This window comes from Narcine bancroftii, chromosome 8, assembly GCF_036971445.1.
Source record: "Narcine bancroftii isolate sNarBan1 chromosome 8, sNarBan1.hap1, whole genome shotgun sequence".
Lineage (NCBI taxonomy): Eukaryota > Metazoa > Chordata > Chondrichthyes > Torpediniformes > Narcinidae > Narcine > Narcine bancroftii.
The window spans coordinates 140,891,642-140,908,329 of NC_091476.1; the positions used below are offsets into that span (position 1 = coordinate 140,891,642).

At 41.8% G+C, this 16,688-nt stretch overlaps 1 protein-coding gene across 1 annotated transcript in view; it reads left to right on the forward strand.

Annotated features, from left to right (window-relative positions):
• The first annotated feature begins 1,222 nt into the window (after positions 1-1,222).
• The window catches only part of dcdc2b (doublecortin domain containing 2B), a 29,879-nt gene continuing 14,413 nt past the window's right edge, over positions 1,223-16,688 (forward strand). The window contains 5 exon segments of the mRNA XM_069896307.1: positions 1,223-1,500; positions 6,387-6,393; positions 9,623-9,682; positions 14,679-14,728; positions 15,577-15,708. Of these exon segments, the coding sequence (XP_069752408.1) occupies positions 1,223-1,500; positions 6,387-6,393; positions 9,623-9,682; positions 14,679-14,728; positions 15,577-15,708 (527 nt within the window).

Consider the following 16,688-nt stretch of genomic DNA (forward strand, 5'->3'; position numbering starts at 1 on the left):
AACAATATAGTCATTCACATCAGACCCAGGTTGGATTCCGCCTATCCTCAGCAAACTCCACACTCACAGATGGGGACTTCAGCAGAGACTCCTGATCCCTGTACCTCAGGGTGTGGCTCATTGTTAAGTAATATACAGTTAGTAACACACTCTAACATGACAGGGACTTAACGCACACTTCTGGTGCCCTGTACCAATGTTGGGGGTGGGAGGAGGGGGGTGGGGCAGCACTTTGCAAGCAGTGATCTATCACAATACTACAGCTCAGCTTAAGTGTAGTGCACACCTTACCCATGACACTTCAAGCGATGTCCACTGTAGCAACCTGTCCTGGAGCGATGTCTGGAGCTTGGACCATGAGGCAGAGAGAGAAAAATATGCAATGCACTGATACTATATACAGTTCTGAGCTGGGCAACTAGCCAATAAATAATTTAAATGAGCCAATGGAAAGGTGTGCACTAATGTGTTGCTGAAGTCGAACCTTGATTGGCATGTGATGCGACTTCCAAATAAGTTTCCGACAGGGAGGACCCTTGACTACCTGCAATCCACAATATTCCAGACAGACAGGGAGGCCACATGTTTCTCCACAATCTACATACACACTTACAGGGAGAATCTGGAGACTCCACAGTACCAGAGGTTAGGATTGGACACAGGCCTGTGGAGCCTGTAGAGGCAGATGCTCTACTACTATCTGCATCACATATCTCCATGGAAACTATCATCTTGGAACTTGCAGCAAGAAGGCTTTGTCTGATGAATTACTAGGTGCTGTCTACCTACCTTGTTGGTGAATGCCTTGTAGTATGTACCCTCACAGAAATTACTGCTGTGAATTTCCTTGCATGCTTCTGTACATGAAGTGAACAGTGAGGGAGCAGACTCAGGATTGTAGTCGGGCAGAACTACAGGCAATGAAGTGGCTCAATTATAGGTTCAAACCCAGCCCTCAACAATATCCCCATTTTGAAATTGGATGACTCAGAACAGAGGCATGCTTTGATTTTAATGCCAGTACACAAACAATAGGTGTAAGTTTATCTTATTTGTCACAAGCTGCCATTTCACTGGCAGCTTCACCACAATACAACCATTGATGAAAGCAGCACCATGGAAACTACAGTACTTCTACACCCAACAGTCACTCTCAGCATTCAGTAACTTTAGCAGCAGTTGAGTCTGGTTTAAGGGAAGGACGCTGGATCTGTGTAAGAAAATGGCCTCAACAAGTGTTCCCCTTGCCCCTCCGGCAAAAAATATTGTGGTCTTTAAAAATGGAGATCCTTACTTTACTGGAAGAAAGCTTGTGATCAACCAAAGACAGATCCTAACTTTTGAGACTTTTTTAAATGAAGTTACAAACAACATCAATGCTCCCGTGGCTGTGAGGAATATCTATACTCCGAGTGGGACCCACCGGATCCTTGAGTTAAACCAACTCCAGAATGGAAACCATTATGTGGCTGCAGGATTTGAGAAGTTTAAAAAGATAGAGTAAGTGGACACTTTCAATTTGTATACATGATGGATCTATTTGAGAAGGTTGATGTGACTTTTTTAGGGATTAAAAAACATTTTAATTTACAGGAGCCCATACAAGCAGTTTAATGAGCCAGTTATATTGACTTGCATACATTGAGCTTTGACAAGGAAATCCTCATTCAATGAGAGTCTCTAGACTGTTTGCTAATGTAGAGTTTATCCTGCTTTAATATCATCCAAGCAGAGTGATTGTTGAGGTGTAAGCCACTCCCACCAAACTTTGGGGTGAGACACAGAAAAACGAATATAAACTCATCACATTGATCAAATAAAAATAAATTAAAGTGCACTTGCTCAGCACTGTACAATGATAACAGGGAATTTGAGAGCCATGTGGAGCAGTTTTCACTTGAATGATTCCACCCAAAATCTGGATTTAATCTTGAACTTTGAAAACAATAATTGAGGCTATGTCCCAGCAAAAGGGCATAGTCTCACCAGGGAAGTTCCATTCTCGAGGAACGTCACTTGTGAGCTGAGATTGAAACAGGGAGGAAGAAGATTATAATTAAATGGGAATTATAAATGTGTGGAAGGTGATGAACAATGAGGCCATGATGAGCTATTTCCACTTCCAAACGTGGTGGACCATCTTTCCGAAATGTTTGTTGTTACTGCAGGTCCAAGCAGCAGCAGCTTCTGTCAATAAATACAAAGATTCAGAACCAATGTAGTGGGTTGTGCTGATTCCTCCCATGTCTAGGAATCCCTGTTCAATCTTGACCTCAGGCACTGACTGTGTGGAGTTTGCATGTTCCCTCTGTGATGGCGTGAGTTTTCCCTCAGTACTCTGGTTTCCTTTGTGGATGGACGGGTTAGTCCCTCGTGTGGGTAGGTGGCAGGAGAATTGGCAAGAAGGGTCGATGGACATGGATGGGGATTGATGGTTGGTGTGGATGGCAGGACCCAATGGCCTGTTCCTGTGCTATCTGGCTCCAACTCTAGTGCCTCAGTTCTGGCAGTGGCCTCAGCACTGAAATTAGCAGAGTGACCACAGGATGCCAACAGATGGGTGGGTTTGCAGGTAATTCGGCAGTTTGTGGAATAGAGTTTGCTCGTTCTGTTGGCCAACCTCTTTCGCTTTGACAGACTAATCTTACATGTGCAGAGTTTCAGTCCATTTGAATTTAAAACAAGATAATTTTGCCGCCTTTGTTTCAATTATCTCTCTGGTAGGTATTTCAATTCTCTACCACACTGACTCCTTCTGGCAATCCCTGATGGTTCGGCATGTTGTCCCCAGGGATACTGTGAGTTTGGAATGGCTGCTGGGGCCATTGGATTGGTAGATTGGAACCTGCAGTCAATCTTCTGAGTAACAGCTTGCCTCACTGTGGTGCTGGCAGAACATTTTGTCATAAATCATCGTTAGACGCCCCCTCCGCCGTATTACTTACGGAAGAACGTGGAGCAGACCTGCCGAGCTTCGTCATTAACTTTTGTCCTTCACAAACCCATACATATTTAAATTTTAAATTTAGACATGCAGCCACAAGCCCGGGCATCAATTAACCTACAACCCCGCACGTTTTGAATGGTGAGAGTAAACCAGAGCCCCCAGGGAAACTCCATGCTTACACAGGAAGAACATACACACTCCTTACAGGCAGTGCCAGATTTGAACCCCGGTCCTGACCACTGGTGCTTTAGCAGCATTCCGTTAACCACTATGCTAACTGTTCCATTTTTTAATTATTAAATTTGTGTTTGGAAACACTTCCTTCGTTTATATGTGTAAGCATTTTCTTTAAAAGTCTCACATGTGGAACTGTTGGCAATTGCATCAGTTTCATTTAATAAAAGCAGAAAGTGTTGGAACTATTCAAAACATCAGGCAGCATCTTCAGAGAGAAGGAAGAATTGGAATTTATTGTTATGAATATGTCATGAAATTTGTTGTTTTGCAGCAGCATTTTTAAAAATAAATAAATTAGTGCAAAAGAAGAGAACAAGTGAGGTAGTGTCAGTGGTTCATTGTCCATTCAGAAATCTGATGGTGGTGGGAAAGAAGCTTCGTCTGTAACATTGGGTGCTCGTCTTCAGGCTACTGTTCATCCTTCCTGATGGTAGCAGTGTGGTCTGGGTGGTGAAGGTCCTTGATGATAGAAGCTGCTTTCTTGAGATCCACTTCTTGTAGATGTCCTTAATAGTCAGAAAACTGATGCTGTGATGGTGCTGGCTGAGTGCACATCTCTTTGCAGCCTTTGCCTGGGAGGATGTAATGATTCCAGTGAAGATCCCAAAGGATCTTTTTGACTCTTGATTCTCAATGTATTACAAGCTTTATGATGGATGTGTAAAAGCGATTTATAATAAACGGAGCGCTTCTTAAACAATTACTTTTTGATTATTATAGTAAACCAATCAATATCTAAAAGGAACTTGGTCTCATCTGTTCTACTTGTGCCCATTTTACATAAATTTGAAATGTGATGGGGTTAGTTAATGAACAGTGAAGTCTTTGAGTAGTTCCATGTTGTGTAACTATTAATCAGAGAGAGCTGGGTAATCAACGATAAATCAAATTTTCACAGCACATTTCGGTGTCACTGTAGGGTAACAAAGCTGATTAATTCTAACAGTTTCTGGAGAAAGGAATTCAGAACATTTAATTTGTGTGACAGGTTATATGAAATTATGGTTTAGCTCAAGGGTCAACTCATGAAAGGAGTTACCAACTGTAGTTTTGGGTCATAATTAAAAACAGGAGAGCAACATTGAGATATCAACAGGTAAACAAAATGAGCCACATTTAATATGAGTACTTCTCTACTGACATTAATTGTCCTCACATTAAGTACAGAAGTACTGGTAGCTCTTTTAATGTGTGTTCATTGATGGGACATGGGCTGTCTGCCAAGGCCAACATTCACCACCATCCCACTTCATACTTCAAGCTGTGAATTGCTTTCTTTGAATCTCAAAGATTTAGGTTTGCAAAGCAGGTTAATACAGTGTATTATTTGAAAGATTCCCGACAGTATTTTCTGCAAACTAAAGGTGGAATTCAAGACTTAGGGGTAAGAAGAGGGGAAACTGACTCTACTCAGTCAGTGTGGGTGAAAGCCAGGAACAGAAAGGGATTCCAATAAAGTGCAAAAATATTAACATTCCCAAGATTGATTGCCGCCAACTTAGAGTGAAGGGTTTGAATGAGTGCAATATGTTAGGTGTGTTCAGGAAGGATTCCTGATACAATATGTAGATAGGTGTGGTGGCGCACCACCAGCCTACTGCAGGGGGCAACCTCTGTACCTGCAGAAGAGCACAGGAGGACAAGGCAACACCTGGCCGGCCGTCGATCAGCTGACCTGAATGGACCAAGCCCCATCCTGTTGGGCTGTCAATCACCCTCCGAGATATAAGCTGGATGCAGCCCTTCGAAGACATGTCTCAGAGCTTGTAATAGCATTCTCACAGCCAGCTCTGTGGAAGTTTATGTTGAATAAAGCCTGTAGAACAGACTTTGCATTGTATCACAAATACTGATAATACTATTTTTCCTCTGTTCTTTTTATATTTTCTACCTCAAATTTGTCTAGGTTGGATCTGGATCCTCCAGCCTTTCTGCTCATTGGCAAAAAGCCCAATTACAATATTTTATTGGCTGTAAAATATTTTGGAATAGCCAAGGTCATCCAAAGACCACCACCACCAAGAATTTGCTCTTCTTCATGTGGTACCCTTTCATAATTTTGATCCCAACTTACCATCACTATGAGTTTGATGTGAGGTGACATCAACAGTTGTTGATGCTTGCTTTGTATCTGTGTTTACTCCCGGGACATCTGATGTCAAAGGAATTTACTTCTACAAATAAGCCCAAGCTATTAAACAAGCCCTGGCTTGTAGTGAGATACAATGGGCAATTAACCTGCAGTCACCAAGCCAACAGTGACCTACAGATGGATGGCAGAATTGACTCTTACTGGAAAATTCACTCGGGATTAAGCAGCTTTATTGCTTCTCCCTGATTTCTAGAAGGAAGTGTTGGGGGGGATGGGGGCATGGGAGAGAGAGAGAAATGATCATCTCCTTGATGCACCACAGTCCAGCTAGGGAAGCAAGTCCAGAGGGTATGACTGTTTTTTTTTTAAATTTTATTTTTCACACCATAAACCACATTAACCATGATACATACTTTTTCCTTTTCAAATATATACAGTGCCATTTTCTGCACCACCTCCTCCCTCCTCCCATCCCACCCTCCCTACCTCCCCCCCCCCATCCATTTAAAGTACAAAATCTAGGATACATTAAACCAGTCAAACAATGTTGTCATTCAATAAAAATAAACAAGAAATTCCACTGAGTCAATTCTTTTAATTTCCTTCTCCTTTCGTTAATTTAGGTAGTGAATGTCCCCGGTAGATTTTCTCTATTGTGTTTCATGTAAGGCTCCCATATTTGTTCAAATATTTCAATAGTATTTCTTAAACTATATGTTATTTTTTTCTAATGGAATACATTTATTCATTTCTATATACCATTGTTGTATTTTCAAATTATCTTCCGATTTCCAGGTTGACATAATACATTTTTTTTCTACGGCTAGGGCTATCTTAACAAATCTTTTTTGTGCATCATCCAAATCAATTCCAAATTCTTTGTTTTTTATGTTACTTAGGAGGAAGATCTCTGGATTCTTTGGTATATTGTTTTCTGTAATTTTATTTAATATTTGGTTTAGATCTTCCCAAAATTTTTCTACTTTCTCACATGTCCAGATTGCATGAATTGTTGTTCCCATTTCTTTTTTACATCGAAAACATCTGTCAGATACTGTTGGGTCCCATTTATTTAACTTTTGAGGTGTAATGTATAGCCTGTGTATCCAGTTATATTGTATCATACGTAACCTCTTATTTATTGTATTTCTCATCGTTCCAGAACATAACTTCTCCCATGTTTCCTTTTTTATCTTTATATTTAAATCTTGTTCCCATTTTTGTTTAGTTTTACCATTTGTTTCCTCGTTCTCCTTTTCTTGCAGTTTAATATACATATTTGTTATAAATCTTTTGATTATCATTGTATCTGTAATCACATATTCAAAGTTACTTCCCTCTGGTAAACTCAGACTGCTTCCTAATTTGTCCTTCAAGTAGGATCTCAATTGGTAATATGCCAGCACTGTATCTTGAGTTATATTGTATTTATCTTTCATTTGTTCAAAGGATAATAATCTATTTCCTGAAAAACAATTTTCTATTCTTTTGATCCTTTTTTCTCCCATTCTCTAAAGGAAAGGTTATCTATTGTAAAAGGGAGTAACTTATTTTGTGTCAATATTAGTTTTGGTAATTGATCATTTGTTTTATTCCTTTCTACATGAATCTTCTTCCAAATATTGAGTAGATGATGTAATACTGGAGAACTTCTATGTTGTACCAATTTTTCATCCCATTTATATAATATGTGTTCAGGTATCTTTTCCCCTATTTTATCTAATTCTAATCTAGTCCAATCTGGCTTTTCCCTTGTTTGATAAAAATCTGATAGGTATCTTAATTGTGCGGCTCTATAATAATTTTTAAGGTTTGGCAATTGTAAGCCTCCTTGTTTATACCATTCTGTTAATTTATCTAGTGCTATCCTCGGTTTCCCCCCCTTTCCATAAAAATTTCCTTATTATTTTCTTTAACTCCTTGAAGAATTTCTCTGTCAAGTGTATTGGCAATGCCTGAAATAGGTATAATATCCTTGGGAAAATGTTCATTTTAATACAGTTTATCCTTCCTATTAGTGTTAGTGGTAAATCTTTCCAATGCTCTAAATCGTCCTGTAATTTTTTCATTAGTGGATAATAATTGAGTTTATATAGTTAGCCAAGATTTTTATTTATTTGTATACCTAGGTATCTTATTGCTTGCATTTGCCATCTGAATGGTGATTCCTTCTTAAATTTTGAGAAATCCGCATTATTCATAGGTATTGCTTCACTTTTATTTACGTTAATCTTGTAACCCGACACTTCTCCATATTCCTTCAATTTTTTATATAATTCTTTTATTGATAGTTCTGGTTCTGTTAAGTATACTATAACATTATCCGCAAATAAACTGATTTTACATTCCTTGTCTTTTATTTTTATCCCTTTTATATTATTTTCTGTTCTTATCAATTCTGCTAGTGGTTCTATAGCTAATGCGAACAATAAAGGTGATAATGGGCATCCCTGCCGTGTTGACCTGCTTAAGTTAAATTGCTTTGATATATATCCATTTACTGTCACGGGTATGACTGGTTTGACACAACTAGGTCCACCATGTTCTTCTGTGGTCTGAGTTGAAGTTACTTCCCTGAAGGATGTCAATTTTTACTGTGTAACATGGTTGCCAACACTTCTAATTTAAGAGAACTTAATTCCACAACCATGGTAGGAAGACAAATGCATACCTCTGGACCATGAATCCGGAACCATGATGCACCACAGAGTACACATTAAATAGAGTAAATATAGGCGCTCAGCTTCTACCTATATTTTGCTCATACTTTAATGAAGGGCTCAAGCCCGAGATGTTGGTTATGTATCTTTATCTTTGCTACATAACGTACACTGTTTGACCTGCTGAGTTTCTCCAGCGTGGTGTTTTTACTTCAATCACGGCATCTGCAGACTTTTATGTTTTACTTCTGAATTTAAGGGCATCTCTCTGTATTTTATTGGCTGTGATTTAATAGAGCAATGATGAAGAAATTCAATTTTATTTCAAGCACAGGTCTGGAACAGAAATTGTTGGTGCTGAGATTTTTTCTTAACGATGGGTTCCTTTTGATGAAATGAAGTTCTTCAGTTGCCTCCCAAAGAATTGCCTAATATTTCTTTACTTTCATCAGTTATTTGCAAAGAAGGGATAAAAAACCGAATGGGAAGAGAAGAGCGAAAGGGATGATGGTGAGTCTCTTGGAATCATATGCCAGAGATGAGTTGTAATTATGCCTTTTCTACACATCCCAGGATAACACTTTGCTTAGTAATGGAGAACACTCATGCCACACTGAGAAAGAAGAAGCTGCTGTCCTGAGTTCCTCCAGCTGTCTGCATTGTTTCATATTAGAAGTTCATGAAAATAGACAAGATCATGTGAGGGGACAGAGTCAAGGTGTTTGTACATTACTAATATTGATATCAATGTTGAAACATCGTGTGATCCTTGGATGGCGCTCCTGGGAGGAGTTATTGGAGTAGAAGGTGCTGATGCTATTCAATGCGAGAGACTGAGCAGTTTCAACTGGTGCTCCTAATTTATATTTTCTTCTTCTCATTATTCCAGAGAGGTACAGCATTGTATCTGGGATTCAGAGAGGGCAGAACCAATGGCCTGTCCTGACGAGCAGATTCTGAGAAGCAGAGCTGGCTCTGTTCTGAACAGAAGAGGCGTTGGCAGTGGGATTGAATGTTGCTGGCAATCTGACATTTCTTCTTCACTGTTAAATTTAGCAGTTGATACATTAGACACTGAAATACAAATAAGTATCAGCTCTTGATTATTTAATCATTTATAATCATTTTGTTTCAGCTGAAGTTTTACATAAATTCATTTTTTTTGCAACAAACTAGCATCTGAGTTAAGATAATGACCTTAGATTGGATGTTATCCCTTCCCTCTGACAGAATAGGTTAGGGTGCTGGGTTTTCTGAGGGAGCTAAGGCTGAGCTTGGACCTCCCTCCCTTTCACAACATTCTACGTATTCCCTTGGCATTCACCCAACCACAACTGCATCTGACCACGTCTGAGTTGTCTGTACAATGGCTGGCCATCGGCTCTGGCATTTTACCTGTCCAAGCCCTTCGGATAATGTTTTTGGTTCTTGAAGAAACAGGGATTGGGGAGGGGGAAGGTGAAGGGGAGGGGAAATTCATTCTCTTGCCCCTGCACTAGCACTCAGTAACATCATGGCTGATCCAATCTTGGCCTCAATACAGTTGTTTGTCCAGACCAGGCTTACAACCCTAATTCCCTTCCATCCTTGGTCCAACTTCTTGGCCATGAAGCAATTAAGTGACTCCACTTTACAGACATCTGGTTGAGAATTACGTCAATGCCAGGAGCTGTGTCTCCTTTTCAGAATGAAGGGTTAGAGTGAAGGGCCAGAGCGAGGGATCAGAGTGAGAGGTTAAAGCGAGGGGTCGAAGAGATGCGTCATAGTAAGGGATCAGAGTGAGAGGTCAGAGAGAGGGTTCATAGTGAGGGGTTGGAGTGAGAGGTCAGAGAGATGAGTCAGAGCGACTGGTGGGAGAGGGTTCAGAGAGGAGTCAGAAAAAAGGGGTCGGAGAGAGGGAATGGAGAGGGGTCAGAGTTAGGGGCTGGGGGCCTGAGCTGCCCTGGATGCTTGTATTGATGAGACCTCGTCCATTGTCTGGAGCAGGCAGAGTGGAAAAAGGAGGAATGCATGGATAAAGTCAATCGTTTGAACACAACCGCTCTTTGCAAATTGCAGTGAGTCCAGACATACCCCTCGGAAGGTGCAGGAGCACCCTGGAAGAGAAATAATCTGTTTCACTCATTCAACAATGACCATGAATTTTTGCCAATTGTCCTGTTTGGGGAAGTGATTCTGTCAACATTTGGTTCCTGGATTGGACTCCATGTCAAGGTCCCTCCTTGAGGGAGGTTGATAACTCCTCACTGCCTTCTGCCTCCTCTAACTCATTCTCCAGCCCATTGTCTCAGATGAAACAGTCCAGTCTGCACACAAGACGCGTCACCACCTTCTCCTCTGATGTCTGAAGCATCCCTCTGTCTGGTGGGCAGTCACATACATCTGTCCTGTAGACTAAACTAGATGATTTGGCCACAGGAAGGAATCATTTAGCCACTGATTCCTCAACTAATTTCGAGCCATGGAAACATTCAGCCCAGAAACAGGCTCGTTGGTCGTTGCCTTCCATCAACTGGAGCTTAGATAGGTGGACAGTCTGTTCCTTGGTTCCAGGGTGGCAGTGGCCAATACCAGAGGTTTAAGGAAAGTTTAGGGGAGACATCAGGGTTTACACAGAGAATAGTGGGTGCCTGGAATGTATTGACGAGGATTATGGTGGAGGCTGGAACAAAGGGGACATTTAAAGGTCTCTTAGATAGGTACATGGATGTAACAAAATAGGTTATGGGTGTGAGGGAGGGAAGGGTGAGATTGTTGTGGAGTAGGGTTATCATAGATTGCCACAACATTGTGGGCCAAATGGCCTGTACTGTTTGAACCCCCTCATTCCCATTGCTCCTGAAATAATTCAGTTTCATTTCCCCCACATTCTTGCTCACTCCCCTCAGATTCCAACCCCAGCCAGCGGGACAATTCGTAGGGGCCCACTAACCCATCCATCCGCAAGTCTTTGGAATGAGGGGGAAACTGGAGCCCCTGGGGGGCAGCCCACGCGGTCACAGATAGAACGTTCAAGCTCTACATAGACAGCGCTGGCGGTCGGAATTGAACTTGTCGGAATAGCACTACTCACTGTGCCACGCTAAAAAATAATCCGTATAGAATGCATTCTTGTATGTAAAAAAAGACATCACTGCAGTGAGTAGACTGGGAATGTGGTTGGGAAATGCCAGAATGTTCCCTTTCACTTTGTCCATTGCCACAGGATCAGTTAATCAAGTGGTAGCAGGAGAGTTCTCCTCCTCCCTGCCAGCGGAGAGAGTGTTCACGAACATTCAGAACTACGTCAACATTTAGGAATGCTCTGAGTTAGAAAAAAATAACTGGATTTATTTCCTTAAAAGTAGAGGTTGAGGAGAAATATGTGAGTTTCAAAATAGTGGTTTCAAAACAGTGATGCGATGGTTTTGCTTTAAACTTGTTCTGACAGTGCAGAGCTAAGATGTCTACAGATCATGTTATCAAGGCTTGGGCAAGATCAAAAATGAGAGGAAGTTCATACTCTCCAAAGGCACTCGGGCAAAGAATTAGCAGCAATAGAACCATCGAACATTAGAGCACAGGAACAGATCCCTTCATTTTTTTGCCCAGTCCCACTGACCTGCATCTAGTCCATGGACTGCCATACCTCTCCCATCCATGTACCTATCCAAATTCTTTTTAAATGTTAACATTGAGCATCTCAGCTGGCAGATCGTTCCACACTCCCGCCACTCTCTGTACCTATCCAAATTCTTTTTAAATGTTAACATTGAGCATCTCAGCTGGCAGATCGTTCCACACTCCCGCCACTCTCTGTTAAGAAGTTCTCCCTAATGTTCCCCCAAACTTTTCCCCTTTCACCTTTAACCCATGTCTTCGCCTACACTCAGTGGAAAAAGCCTATCTACATTTACTTTGTCTATACCTCTCATAATTTTAAATACCTCTATCAAATCTCTCCTTGTTCTTCTACGCTCCAGGGAATAAAATCCTAACCTATTTAACCTTTCCCTGTAACTCAGTTCCTGAAGTCTGGGCAAAATCTTAGTAAATCTTCTCTGCATTCTTTCTATCTAATTAATATCTTTCCTATAGTTAGGTAACCAAAACTGCACAGAATACTCCAAATTTGGCCCCACTAATGTCTTATACAATTTTATCATAACATCGCAACTCCATATTCAATACTTTGATTTATGAAGGCCAATATGCCAAAAGCTCTCTTTACAACCCTATCCACCTGGACACCACTTTCAGGGAATTATGTCTCAGTATTCCCAGGTCCTTCTGTTCTACTGCACTCCTCAGTGCCCTACTATTCACCGTGTATGTCCTTTCTTGGTTTGTCCTTCCAAAATGCAACACTTCACACTTGTCTGCATTAAATTCTATCTGTCATTTTTTATCCCATTTTTCCAGTTGGTCCAAACCTTGAAAACGTTTTTTTACTGTCCACAATGCCTCCAATCTTAGTGACATCTGCAGACCTGCTGATCCAATTTACTACATTATCATTCAGATTATTGATATAGATGACAAGCAACAATGGTCTCAGCACTGATCCCTGAGGCACCCCACTAGTCACAGGTCTCCAGTCTGAGAATCCATCACCCACTACTACTTTCTGGCTTCTCCTTTCCAGCCATTGTTAAATTCAATTAACTACTTCATCAAAATACCTAGCATGTGAACCTTCCTGACTAACTTCCCATGTGGGAACTTGTCAAAGGCCTTCTAAATTCCATGTAGACAACATCCACAGCCTTTCCTTCATCAACTTTCCTGGTAATCTCTTCAAAAAATTCTATAAGATTGGTTAAAAACACTATCTAATATGCATAAAGCCATGTTGACTGTCCCTAATCAGTTTCTGCTATCCGGATAATTGTATATCCAGTATCTTAGGACACTTTCCAATAATTTACCTACTACTGACGTCAGGCTCACCAACCTGGGTTACTTCTGGAGTCTTTTTTAAACAACGGAACTGCCCTCCAATCCTCCGACACCACACTCTGGCAAAGGACATTTTAAATATTTCTGCCAGAGCCCCTGTAATTTCTGCACAAGGCCCAAGGGAATATCTTATTAGACCCTAGGGATTTATCCACCTTTATTTGCTTTAAGACAGCACATACTTTCTCCTCTTTAATCTGTATAGGTTCCATGACCTTATGATCCTTTTGCTCTTAATATTCTATCTTAATATTTAGCATCTTAAAAAAAGAATCAAACACACACTAAAGAATTCAGTAATAACATTAAGAGATTAATTCTGAATCAAAATGCTTGTAATCCTGAGCCATTCCAAGTGGGTTTTGGCTGAGCATCACCATTTTCCTTGGTCAAACCAGGTTGAGACCAGAATTCCATGTCTCTATGATCAGGCCTTGGGAACAACATTCAAATGCAAGTCTTTCATTCAATGTGTGCTGATCTCTTGAAGTAGTAAGTAGTGAAGTCAAGTAAACAGTGTGTCAGGGAGAGGAAGGGAAGGTGGATTAAATTGCTTCTGCATCCAAGCTAGCTTTAAAATTAGATGGTCTGCACAAAATGGCAGGCTGAGTGAGACAGGAATTGAGGTGGATCCTATTTTGTGTAATTGAGCACTGGTGATATGGTATGATCCTGTGTTCAGGAACAAGAAAGGGAGTGTCTAAAATGAGCACTGTCCCAAGAATGTTCTTTTTCTCCACAAGTTCCATTTGTATTTTCACAATTTAAATTGAGACTGCTCAGTACAGGTCCCTCAAGCCACAAGTACGTGTCACCCAATTACGCCCAATTAACTTCCACCCCATACGTTTTGAAGGGTGGGAGGAAACGGAGCCCCCAGAGAAAACCCACACAAACACAGGGAGAATGTACAAACTCTTTACAAACAGCAGCAGATTCGAACCTGGGTAGCTGGTGCTGTACTGCTACACTAACCATACTGCCCCACAAGAGAGTATCTTGATCTTTTCATAGATTTGACAAGAGTTATTTACGTTGCCCACCACATTACAGCGTGCGACCCACAGGCTGGGTCACACGGGCATCTCAGTAGGGCTGATGTCTGCAGCACATTCACGCTCCATTGGCTGCTCGCCTTTGGGTACTTCAGTAACCAGAGTAACCCATCCTCTGTCTTGCCGCCATTTCGAGCGGCAGCAAAATTCAGCATAATTTAATCACCAACCGCCAGTGCTATGTTGTTCCACCCGTACCTCCTCAGCATTCAGTTAGGTTGGGGCTCATTGTGTATTCCCCCCACCCTTTCCCCACCCCCCCACCACCCATTCCCATGGACTTGATTCCACTGGAAGTTTCTGTTTGCTCCCAACCAGCTCACAGGGCTCAGTGTGGCTAGAACGGGAATGTTCCGGAACTGCTTCATCAGAGGAAATGTGTGGTTGAAGCCTAAATAAATGCTCCACCTTCATGTGGTGCCCTGCCATCCCAGCTCCCTTGAACTGAAGTTAAGGTCCTGGGTAACTGATTTGAGTCCTTCTCCACCCACCACATTTGCAAGCTGATGTGCTCATCCCCCTCCTTCCTCCTTCAAGTGATCCCATCATCCACTCACTGACCCCGAACTCCACTCCTCTTCATTCTCCCTTCTGCTCTGATTCCTCGAGTGCACCCAGTAATGTACACCTCACTCCTGGCCTTCGCACCACAGCTAATTAACTAGCAACAATCCACCTGAGGCAAATGTTTCACCAGAACCTACTTTAAAATGTGCTTTCAGACGAGGGATGCTATCTCCAACCGAAAGATTATTTCTGCCCGCTGGAGGAGATACATTCAGATGCCCTGCATTGTTAAGTGAGTATTGGGACTTATCACTAGTCTGAAATTTGCAAATGTTTACACCCTCTTCTTAGCAGCTTCAATGTGCGTGTAAAGATTTCCTTTTCCTTAGTCCCTAAAGTCTCCAGAAAATTCCACAGGTAGTCCTGCAGCCTTTGGATAATCTAAAATGAGTTAAGTCACATGCCTCGTTAACATTCAATTGTTCAGAATCAGATCAGAATTTTTTGTCATGAACAAGTTGTTTTGTGGTAGCATCACAATGCAAACATTCATATAAACCACGTTACAACAATAAATAAAAGTCGCGCACGAAAAGTTAAAATAACGCAGTGTTATTGGTTCATTGATCATTCAGGAATCTGATGGCAGTGGGGAAGAAGCTGTCCTTATGCCACTGAGTGCTCTTTTTTAGTCTCCTGTACCTTTTTCCCAATGGTGGCAGAGTGAAGAGGGCATGGCCTGGGTGGTGAGGGTCCTTGAAGATAGAGGCTGCTTTCTTAAGACACCCCCTCTTGTAGATGTCCTCGAGGGTTTATTGAAGTACAATGGACATATGCCCTGAAATTCCACAGAGTGTGCCTGACCTGTTGAGTTCTTCTAGCATTTTCAGTTTTAATTTCTGATTCCCAGCCCCTGCAGTTTTTGATTTACAATTTGCTAATAATCACCACATCCAATGTGGTTCACACCATCCTCCCAAATCTCCTCCCCAGTTGAAGCAGCTGTGGGCCAACGATTTCCCCACCAGACCCCTCATCCAAAGTGGCTGGCAACCACAAGCTGTCCATAGTCCACCCACCACCCCCACTCACCCCCCTTCCCCAGCACAAATGCTTTGCTTATTTTGTGTTTCTTTCTAGTATTTTCAGGAATGGGGATCTGCTGAGGCCACCTTTCCGATTAATTCTTCCCAAGCATGTGATGTCAGACTGGGAACAAATTCTTGCCATGGTAACTGAGAAAGCAAATATCCGTTCTGGAGCAGTTCGCCGGTGGGTGTAACTCATTATCACCCATGCTCTTCCCTGTGGTTCTCCAAATTAAATAATTACTGGTAACAAACTAATCAAATGTCATACTCTCTACATGTAACACAATTACCTTTATTTTCCCACCCAAGTAAGGCTTCTTGTTGCAGCAGTTAATTCAAACAAACAGATAGGAGATAAGAGTCAAATTTGAAAAGGGACATGACAGAATTCTCAAACTCGCAGGGCGCCCAATTTAAAGTGTTAGATATGTGCTCATGTTCTCTACATTAACAGCAGCACGTGGATGGAATTGTACATGGCAGGTTTGCTTGGTTACTGCTCAAACTAACAGACTTCTCTGTCTCCCAGGAGCAAGGTGACACAAGTTCTAATCAACAATGAAAGACATCCTGTCTCTCACACAGTTCTGTACTGCTACATGATTTCTATAGAATATTTCAGCATTGCAGCTCCATTATTAACATTTAAGCTGATTGATGAGGAGTTGACCGCTTGAGCCGGGTTTACTCCAGTCAGATAGTCATTCAAGTAAGTTCACAAAGGCCACTGACCCAATGCAGCCACAAGTTCAGCTGCAGATTGTAAACTAGGGAGGAACTATGTCCCACCCGCCCCCCACCACCCAGAGACTGCCGCCTTTCCAACCTGCAACATGGGTTTTAACCTCAGCCCCGGGCGCCCACAAGCTGGAACCCCTGAGTTGCACTCGACTGCAGCATCTGCAGATTTTCTTGTTTAACTAGGGCAGGTGAATGTGGAATGCATTCACTGTTCTAGGATTGATACCCAGTTCCAACTGCACAACGTTGCTTGATTCTTGGCCATCCTCAGCACCCTTACTGCTGAAATGCAGCAGGTTTTGTTGACTCCAGCCTTAACTCTTGCACCACCTTCTTATTGACCTGGAATCAACTTGGAGTCATAGTCATGCAGACCAGAAACAGGTCCACACACACTCTGCCACTGTAACTGGGTGGTTC